The following is an 11,785-nucleotide window of genomic DNA, read 5'->3' as shown; positions in this document are numbered from 1 at the left end:
TGTGGACACGAATGTTTATTTTCTGGGTCCATAGTTTTGAGATTGTGGACCTGAATGCTGTTTATTTTGTTGGTTTATAGTTTTGAGACAGTTGACATGAATGCTGTTTATTTTGTCGGTTTATAGTTTTGAGACAGTAGACAAGAATGCTGTTTATTTTGTCGGTTTATAGTTTTGAGACAGTTGACATGAATGCTGTTTATTTTGTTGGTTTATAGTTTTGAGACAGTAGACAAGAATGCTGTTTATTTTGTCGGTTTATAGTTTTGAGAAAGTAGACGTGAATGCTGTTTATTTGTCGGTTTATAGTTTTAAGACTGTAGACATAAGTGCTGTTTATTTTGTCGTTTTATAGTTTTGAGACAGTAGACGTGAATGCTGTTTATTTTGTGTGTTTATAGTTTTGAGACAGTAGACATGAATGCTGTTTATTTTGTTGGTTTATTGTTTTGAGAAAGTAGACGTGAATGCTGTTTATTTTGTCTGTTTATAGTTTTAAGACTGTAGACATAAGTGCTGTTTATTTTGTCTGTTTATAGTTTTGAGACAGTAGACATGGAAGCTGTTTATTTTGTCGGTTTATAGTCTGAGCAGTAGACATGGAAGCTGTTTATTTTGTGGGTTTATAGTTTTGGGATATCAGACGTGAATTTTGGTAGGACTTGGCCTCATATTACTTGTCCTTCAATAACGATTGTGATATGCTTGATGTATATTTGTGGTATGCTTGATGAAGTTGGTGTATATTGTTCACGGTATGACTATGGTATGTTTGTGGTGCCTTTATGTTTAGTTTAACTTATTGCTAAGAAATTTCATCATGTACAATTCATAGGAGGCGGGCGTGTCTGTTCTACACGATAACGTGGATGTGACGCCCTATTACCACCAGTCCACCATATCTCGTCTGTCAGCACCACATAGATCACTATGTCAAGGAATTGTCAGTAGATTGATTTATTAGATACTTATCACAGATATATATATAGCTTATCATCGACATTTATCCAATCCAAAAACGCCGCCTCCATGTGATTATCACCGAAAATCCCAGTTTTCATAAAACGTGTTATGTTATTATACGAGGCACTCAGAATCAATCAATACACACAAATTTATTACTTCTTAAAGTCAACATACCATTCATTGCAAAGATACGATGTACTTACAATGGATACATTCAATTGTACATGTATATCGACTTTTTTTTGTATGACAATGTTTTAGTCCTATAATATAAGACTACGACGGTTCAACATTTATGATCGTATATTTGTATTTTTGCTATTTGTCGAACCTTGAAGTTGCCAAAAACATGGAGCAAATATCAAAATTACTAACTTGTATTGTATAGTAAGAAGACATATTAAGTATCTTCAAGCACATTTCCTAACTTTTGTAAGCATGTAGCAGCCTAATCAATCTGATCTAAACCCTCGGTGAACGAAATCGTTCACTGTGCCGCCATGTTGTTTGAAAAACAGATTGGTTACACAATTTATGGAATAAACGAACGAAACAAACACCCCTATACATTTCCAGTGGTTGATATGAATATACCGCAAGAAGTTCCGAGTGTATCGCTCCGGAACGTTACTTTATAGCCGTACAATACACTAGCGAGAGGACATAGGTTTACCACTCGGAAAAAAAATATTCATTTCTTGTTGACAGTGTCTTAGAATTTTCGACCACGTAAACTCCCTGGCGGATATTTGCGGGGATTTGCTCCCTGTTTTTTGCATCTTTCGATAAGACTTCGAGGTTCAACAAATAACAAAAATGTAAATATCCGATAATACACGTTAAATATCGTGATATGAATTTTCGAAGTATTCTAGTATAGGACGAGATGATGATACTGTTTAAACACACACACACACACGTATACATCTAGCATGGTAAGTACTAAGTCCGATACGGTAGTAAGTCCAAGTCAACAAAACCCTATAGTGTAACACGGTATCAACTTTCTGTATGGTTCACCATGCATGCCACCCATCGATCGCCGGCTCCTACGGAGTAGGCCTATTCTCTTTCTTTCACTCGTTTGACCCGTGGGAGCACTGTATTGAAAACCTTCTGTAATTCTATTTTTTATCGAATAGTCTAAATATTTCTTATTAAAAAGGAACTCTTCTTTTTAGAAAAATAGAAACGTCACACCAAACTGGCCGCGTCTATGATTTGTGTATACTGTCATCTTGTAAAACAAACCAAAGAGCACATACAACAACGTTTCTGATTGGTCAGATTTTCGGTACTTACCACATTACCGGGCTTGGTTCATAAATGATTCATGAATACGAGACTGGCGAGGATATATATTACGTGGGTACTGACGATACATGCATAACACAGGGATGATTTTAAAGTTAGGCCGGACTTGGTATGAGAATTCTTGAATCCCAGAACGTTTTCGTCTAATAGTTACTCGAAGCAAACACTGGGAAATTGCAAAGATTTCATGGAGTATTAAGTTTGTTATTATATATTTAGTACTTAAAAGTAATCTCGCTTCTGAATTTGATGAAAAAAAAGCATGTTAGATTTCTACTGTTGTCGAACAAACAACCAAAGAAAAATGTAAGACACACACACCTTTCCTTTAACAACCTTTTACGTCTTAAACAAACACGCGTCTGGTATGGCATATGAATTAATACTGTATAATTATAGAAGTTTGATAAGGTCGATATATATTGACCTAAGAAAACAATATCGACCGAGGACGAATTGACCGAAATCAAAAAGCAACAATTGAGCACTCTATTATTTTTCTAGATTTTTTTTTCTTGATAGAAAATTAAAAAAGAAAAACTCGATCAAAACAAATTTTACTTTCTTGTCTCTGCAATGTAAACATGTTAAATCGAGACATTATTTTTAAGAATAATTTAATAATGAATTAATCATTGAATAATAAAATTAATGATCTACCTCATCATTAAATTCGTTTAGATTTTTCGACGTCAGATACTCCCTTAGCAATTAGGGCATAGTGGCCCTTTTAGTATTGACTGAATCCGAGTTATCCAATATGGATTCAATTTCCTCTCCACTGAGCGAGGGGAATTGCGATGTTTTTAGCTGTTTGTTGACGTCTGCTTCATTCATTTTTTCCAAAAGAACGCCGCTTCGTAACTAGGTCTTAGGAACGCTTGACTCTGATAGACTTTGATGCACTATATATATTCAAGCTTCAAAATGATAAATGGCGGGGATTCCCCTTGAGTCTATTTATATCAGTGCAACAGATGTTCACTTGACACAGTTCTAACCAATCAGCGAGCACGAAAAATCAAGAAAAACAATAAACTCAAATATCTCTTATTCGTCAGCAAACCACGCTTATCACGATACAATATCATACCACGGCTCAGCACGATACAATATCATACCACGGCTCAACACGATACAATATCATACCACGGCTCAGCACGATACAATATCATACCACGGCTCAACACGATACAATATCATACCACGGCTCAACACGATCATACCACGGCTCAACACGATACAATATCATACCACGGCTCAACACGATACAATATCATACCACGGCTCAACACGATACAATATCATACCACGGCTCAACACGATACAATATCATACCACGGCTCAGCACGATACAATATCAAAATACGGTTCAGAACCGCAAATATACAATATCATATATATATACTTCGGCTCAGTACTACATTATTCAACATCAAACGACGGCTCAGAACCACAGTATACAATTGTATACGACGTCTTAGAACCAAAGTATACAATACCATGCGATGGCTAAGAACCAAAGCATACCATTTTTATACGACGGCTAAGAACCACAGTAAACAATACCATCAGACGGCTCAGAACCACAGTATACAATCTCATACGACGGCTTAGAAAAGCAATTTACAGTTGCAATATCATACGATATTTAGAACCAAGGTATACAATATCACACGACGGCTAATAATTTCAGTTTATAATATCATACGACGTTAAGAACCAATGTATATAGTATATCATACGACATTAGGAACCAAAGTATACAATATCATACGACGACTTAGAACAATAGTATACAATATAATACGACGGTAAGAACCATATTATACAATATTATACGACGGCTAGGGACAGAGTAGAAAATAACATAAGATTGCTTAGAACTATAGTATACCATTTCATACGACGTTTCAGAGCAGCAATTTACATGTACAATATCATCCGACACTAAGGACCAAATTATACAATAGCATACGACGGCTAAGAACGTTAACCACAGTATGAATTATAATATTGCTAATAACCACGCTATACAATATCATATGCCGGTTCAAAATCAAATGTGTACAACTTTTTACGGCTCAGCAGATGATATCAACGTCATTCTACGACTCAGCACCTTACACACCCCAGTGTCACCGTCCAGATTACACACCCCAGTGTCACCGTCCAGATTACACACCCCAGTGTCACCGTCCAGATTACACACCCCAGTGTCACCGTCCAGATTACACACCCCAGTGTCACCGTCCATATTACACACCCCAGTGTCACCGTCCAGATTACACACCCCAGTGTCACCGTCCAGATTACACACCCCAGTGTCACCGTCCAGATTACACACCCCAGAACAGTAATATACAGCAAAATTCGACGGCTATGTATCCGTTAATACCCTCCTCCGCTCGTCCGACTGTTTTTTAATGTCAACAAAATTATCATGATCTGGAAGGATATCGATGTATGAGTTACGTTGTTTGTCCATCGGTTGTACGTAGTCCCGATAATCGGGTTCCGCAGTCGCTGTCCCATTAGATTTCTCCAACAAGAAATAGTTATTATCAGACCCCCCAGTAGCTTCCGGATATTCAGAATGTGTACCTAGCATGGGTTGTCGCTCAGCGTCCTCGTCAGATACTGTCTGTGGTGAAGATGGTGGTATAACGTTTATATCGATATCACCATCATTATCAGGTGAGCGGGGTCCCTCAGGAGACGATACCTCGGCCTCCTTTTCTACTATAAAATACGCCCCATCCACTGGAGCATTGTTTTTAACCACTTTGGAATAACCATCGCCTTCCTTCTCCACAATAAAGTAGTTATCTTCCGTATTGCCTTCTCGGGGTAGACTCCGGGTTGAGCCCGGTATCGGGGCTAAGGTGCTCTGACGTAACGCCTCATATGGGTTTCCACCCATGACCGTCACCTTTAAGGAACTGTCCAAAGGATTATAAATATGACTCCTGCGGAAAATGTCTGGACCTATTTCCTCGTATTCCGGATTTCTATATGAAAGTCGTTTTTCACTTTGTTCGCGCGATCGTGGAAAGCTATTACTTTTTTGTCCAGCTTCCGGTATAGCCGGAAGTGGGTCCCGGCGCGTTGGTTCCCGTGTCGCAGCATATGGCTGTGCCGTTGTCGGTTGATTGCCTTCTACACTAAAGAATCGTTTCACCGTCTGCAGACCGTTCGACACTCCTCCTAGCCTAGTTCGCTTTCTACTTGGCAGTTCAATATGACCATCTCGATACGTCGGATCTCCCTGAAATAAACATAATATTTATCACCAATTAGCTTACTTTATGCAAGTTACCTCAAAACAAAAAATATCTTTACGGCATAATTTTAATGCTGTTGGCTATGATGTAAAACTGCCGTTAAAATCAATTGACGAACTAATGCGTTTCAGTACGGATACCAAAATTATATCAGTTTGAATCATTTTTGGTGATAATAAGACTGCATTTGAGTCAGGAATATATTCTTTATTAATGTGTCATTTAAATAGATACATCCACTTATTCAGCTTGCATTCATTCTTATCTTTGTTTCTTTTTTAACTGCATGCATATCTGCAATTTACATTTACCCCTACATTGACCAATCACATACTTCATCTTGACCAGTAACTCCACCTGTCGCGTCATTTCCGGGCCAAAAGAATATTAAACGACTATGCCGAAATACATTATGAGTACAGAGTATACAGTCATTATACTGTAATTTCCCTAACGTGTCTCCAATCTCTATAACGGAACATCGCCCCCTCCCCCTCTATTATCTTGGTGTACACAAACTTATCACAAAGATCCTCTATCATGACACAACAACCAATAGATAAGACCCCGTCACTTACACTACTAATACTGGGACCCCATCCCTTACACTACTAATACTGGGACCCCATCCCTTACACTACTAATACTGGGACCACATCCCTTACACTACTAATACTGGGACCCCATCCCTTACACTACTAATACTGGGACCCCATCCCATACACTACTAATACTGGGACCCCATCCCTTACACTACTAATACTGGGACCCCATCCCTTACACTACTAATACTGGGACCCCATCCCATACACTACTAATACTGGGACCCCATCCCTTACACTACTAATACTGGGACCCCATCCCTTACACTACTAATACTGGGACCCCATCCCATACACTACTAATACTGGGACCCCATCCCTTACACTACTAATACTAGAACTCCGGTCCCTCCATTACTTATAATTGAAACTAAGCTTTAACGACTTAGGTCCCTAGGATATGTCTGATTCTAAGTTTCAAACCAGGGGAAATAAGGTAGTATTACAATTTAGCTTGGCAATTCTTTAAAAAAAAACAAAAAAAAACTTAAGATCTGCATGGTATCCAGTCTTGCCCGAGTACATAAAGTGAGTAGTACTATTTAGCTCTCACTAGGATGGATTTAATGGAGTGACCCTTGTCTTACCATGGAGACCTCAGCGTACGCTGTATTTTCCTCTGTGTCAGTAATGCTCGTAAGGGTCGTCTTCATCACATTGCAATCCGCCTCGGCCGCCTTTCTGTAAACAACAAATATAAATAGAGTACCTCAACTGGCCTCTGCCACAGGGACCTGCGAATTTGTTACAGAACACAGGGACCTGATAACTTGTTACATACCACAAGGACCTGAGAACTTGTTACATACCACAGGGACCTGAGAATTTGTTACAGACCACAGGGACCCGAGAACTTGTTACAGACCACAGGGACCTGAGAATTTGTTACAGACCACAGGGACCTGAGAATTTATTACAGACCACAGGGACCTGAGAATTTGTTACAGACCACAGGGACCTGAGAATTTGTTACAGACCACAGGGACATGAGAACTTGTTACAGACCAGATAGGTATATGTAGCCAAAGTATCTACAACACATTAACTAGATTAATATTAGGGAAATATTACCTCGCTCTCTGTTCAGTATGAACTCAGCAACTTTCGAATTTAGCTGCCATATTGTTCAGATGACGTATTTACGTATACAAATTTTGGTACCGTATTGTGAGGATGATGGTATTACGTAAGCGAATTTTGCTGCCATATGATGACGTAATTACGTATGCATATTTCGCTGCCATACTGTAAGAATGACATTATTACGTAAACGAATTTCGATGTCATAGTATTGGGATGACGTAATTACGTATACGAATCTCATTGTGATATTGTTAGGATGACGTAATTACGTATATATACATCTCACTGCCGTATTGTTGGGATGACGTAATTACGTATACGAATCTCACTGTCATATTGTTGGGATGACGCAATTACGTATATACACATCTCACTGTGATATTGTTAGGATGACGTAATTACGTATACGAATCTCACTGTCATATTGTTAGGATGACGTAATTACGTATACGAATCTCACTGTCATATTGTTAGGATGACGTAATTACGTATACGAATCTCACTGCCATATTGTTAGGATGACGTAATTACGTATACGAATCTCACTGCCATATTGTTAGGATGGCCTATTTACGTATACGAATCTCACTGCCGTATTGTTGGGATGACGTGCGACTTACCGTCTCCTTCTTTCACTGCGAGTCTTTCGAGACATGACCATACAGACGAGGAAAACCATACACATGACGAGGACGAACACAGCAGAGGCTCCTATAACGTAAACCATCGCGTGGGGTATGGTACTGAAAGGCTCTGAAATACCAACATCCAACCAGTATAGAAACTTTGATATAGGTCTTACCTAAGCAAAAATGTATTTAGTTTCGGATTCAATGATTGAAGCATTTAAATATCAAAACATTAAAATATCATGTTTTATGAACAGTAATCGGTACACTAGTAAGTTAGTGACAAATGGCATCTTTATATGGAGAAAATGGCGAGATATCTCTGCTCCAAATGGCAAAATGAACTCATTGAAACTTGGTTGAAAGCTTACTTAATTAGTGTCTTAAATATTGGGTGAATCATATTTAATCTGTCCGCAGTTCTGTCCCCGTGAACTGTGTCAGTATGACTAAATACATTGTATGCATTTCAGACCAGTAAAGTTTGGATGGTGTTTTAAGTTATCAAATTTACGAAGCTTTGATTTAGTGTTTTTCCTGGTCAATTTGGGAAACATGAATGAAATTTGGATTTTTTTTGTAGCGTATGGTGGACTTTGGAAAAAGAATAATTTTTAGTTATTCTGTTCTATGCAAAAACTGTTTAGAGTTTACACGAATGTAACAGGACAACAAAGTTAACAAGCAAGACAAGTACCAGACTCTTCATCTTCAAAAAATAAGATTGGAAATTTGGTTCCTAAATTGATGGGAAAATATCACCTTTTCCAATCACCTTTTCCATTGGAAAGGGGTCGAATATCGACCCAAAATATATAAGCAGGATGATGGGACGGGATGATTGGAATGACAATACTAATTGTAAACCAAGGTATTCAAGTAGTAGAAGAGGTAATAAAATGGAAATACCACCAAAGTTTTCTATTGTAATCAGATAGAGCAAGCAACATTGTAACAGCAATGGAGGTCTGAAGTACTCACTTTTAGTACTGACGCCATCCGTCGGAGCAAGGGAGGTACTCGGACCGGCAGTGCTGCTGGTTAGTGTGACTGAGTTCCCATCAATGTCGAAAAATTTCGACCAACATACATCATACAAGTCTATGTTGTTATCTATAGAAATAAAAAAAAAATTTAATGGATGATATCTAATGGATGATATCTAATGGTGAAATGTCTGGATGGAGGCGACAGGGAAGTGTTTTAGTGCGGTCCCAATATAATAATCAATTATTTACATTAATGACTTATCGCTGCAACGTACCAGAATTCTAAGACTGAATATAAGGGTCAGACTTGACTGGGTAACTGGTGACAACCGGACTGCTACTATAATGACGAGATATAATAACCAACGATATCGGGGCGTCTGACAGTATTGTAGATCTGTGTATGTCTATTATAAGAGATACTCTGTATGGGGATGCCAATTTAAGCAACACCTGAAGCAAGGAGACTGACGTTAAACAATTTGAGGATTAAAATGTTAACATGTATTCGTAACTTTAAGTGTTCTGTATTATTTTAAATGATTACAGAGATAACAGGGAGGATATATACTTGTAGCCAACATAATCTAATTATTAATTAACTGTTGAATATACATGTACAGTATATTCCGGTCTTTTGATTGGTTGAGATTTTGAACTTTGACCCGAACTTGTTTTCAGGAATTGCTTCGACGTCGTATACAGCCATGTCCAGGTTGTGACTTGATATATATGTCGGTTACGTGAAGAAATTCAACTCCTTATTTTTATTTTTTTAAGGGAAAAGCGACCGTTCGAAAGAATATATGTCAGACAGAATGCACTCCCGTTAATATCACGAACTCGTGTCTTTTGCAACCTTTATAAGATAACTAACTCGAGTGAAATAAAGACCATGTCCAACAACCACTTAACCTCTGTAAATATCTCAATAATACACGATCAGGATTTCATTATCAATAGAACAAAAATACACACAAAAATGAGAAAACATAATAAGAACCAAAAGCAACAACAACAAAAAAAAGTGTTCAGCCCACTGTGCCTTTTGTATGTTACAAGGAACATGGTCTTGATGGTAAGACAGGAAGTGACAGAGTCCGTGTAACCCTTGATTCATATAACAGTTTAAGATGCACATAAACGCAATGCTTTTATCAATTGAAAGTACATCTGAGATGTAAAATGACCCCCGTTGTTTTGTATCAGTGTCTCAGGACATGTCGGTAACAGAACAAACTGGTTACCATGATGATATAATTATTTAAGTGTACATATTGAATTATAGGACATTTTAAACACATAAAAGATATTCTGTGAACTGAGAACACTTCTTAGTAAATGATACGTACACAGAAATATGTAGACCACTTATGTGAAATGTCGGCCAGTCTGGTCTCTCCTTCCCAAACTGTACTGACAAACTTTAGTAACACATCTATCAATAGTTTTCTAGCATTAAATAGAATCCGTATAGGTTATAACCTCACATGTATCTTTATATATCACATATTAATCATGAAGTACCTTAAAATTGATTTTGTTGCTATAACTGAAAGTCAGTCAGGATAAGGACTCGAGTGGTTTCTATGTAAGTATATGGTCTACTAGACACTAGTATCGAAAGGAATCAAACCTACCTTGGCTCTTTTTCATCCTGTGTTTAGTCTGGACCATGGTGATGAATTTCCTTTTCCAATACGTTTCATTTCTGATTAGAAACAGTACGCCATTTTGATTTTCTATACTGGAGTTTCTCGTTCTCCCTTCTGCTTTGTCAAACTGATGACACGCTTCCGGCCCGGAAGTGGGTCCACTTAAGCAGCGCGTAGTGTGTAGGCCAGATATACACGCTGGTAAAATACATGTTCCCCCACTTCAGTCCATACAAACACCGTAGTTTGTGTCATACATCAAGTTGATGACATTTACACATTCTTTTCCTGTTTATGCCGTTATGAAACATTCGTTGTGATATTTTTTCCTCAGTTGTACTTTAATTTTAATGCCTCACAAGTTTGTATACCCTCGATTTGAAATTTACTATGCAACATGAAGCGAGCGAAGCTACTGACAATGAGGATTTCAACATCAGAACATGAATTGTTTTATTTCCATCCTTTTTTATGTTTCACCTTATAAGTTGGAAAGTCAGACAGATGTTAAAACGTGTATGTCTCATATATATAACCTTTACAGAGTCATCTGTTACAGGGTAGACACCGGCAATAGACTCCACGGTTAACTCGGACAATAGGAAACGGGGGCGATCAACCAACATCCGGGCACAATCCCCATGTTGGTTAACGTGACAATCAAATTCGTTTATACGGTTTCATCCTCCTACAGCGACTGATAACAGTGATTACAATCAAACTAATGATCATTATAACCACCTGAAACTCACGGAAAATGTTATTGATGGCGACTTTTATCATGAAACAAAACATCAAAATGACTCTTGAGTTATGATGATAGTGATCACCAAAGATAACGATAACTGTGATCACCAAAGATAACGATAACTGAGATCAACAAACGTAACGATGACTGTGATCACCAAACATAACGATGACTGTGATCAACAAACATAACGATGACTGTGATCAACAAACGTAACGATGACTGTGATCACCAAACGTAATGATGATTGTGATCAACAAACGTAATGATGACTGTGATCAACAAACGTAACGATGACTGTGATCAACAAACATAAAGATGACTGTGATCAACAAACGTAACGATGATTGTGATCACCAAACGTAACGATGATAGTGATCAACAAACGTAACGATGATAGTGATCAACAAACGTAACGATGACTGTGATCACCAAATGTAACGATGACTGTGATCAACAAACATAACGATGACTGTGATCAACAAACGTAACGATGACTGTGATCAACAAACATA

General features: G+C 37.9%; 1 protein-coding gene across 1 annotated transcript; it reads right to left on the bottom strand.

The window, feature by feature from the left end:
• Window positions 1–1,095: 1,095 nt before the first annotated feature.
• Window positions 1,096–10,679, bottom strand: LOC117331576. The gene is made up of 5 exons (XM_033890380.1): window positions 10,508–10,679; window positions 8,860–8,991; window positions 7,870–8,002; window positions 6,754–6,847; window positions 1,096–5,548 (listed from the first exon to the last, which is right to left on the bottom strand). The coding sequence occupies exons 1-5, from the start codon at window positions 10,542–10,544 to the stop codon at window positions 4,661–4,663; spliced, it is 1,284 nt and encodes a 427-aa protein (XP_033746271.1). The 5' UTR covers window positions 10,545–10,679; the 3' UTR covers window positions 1,096–4,660.
• Window positions 10,680–11,785: the final 1,106 nt, after the last annotated feature.

The sequence above is a fragment of the Pecten maximus genome, chromosome 7 (assembly GCF_902652985.1).
Source record: "Pecten maximus chromosome 7, xPecMax1.1, whole genome shotgun sequence".
NCBI lineage: Eukaryota > Metazoa > Mollusca > Bivalvia > Pectinida > Pectinidae > Pecten > Pecten maximus.
This window is presented reverse-complemented; position numbering and strand designations above follow the sequence as displayed.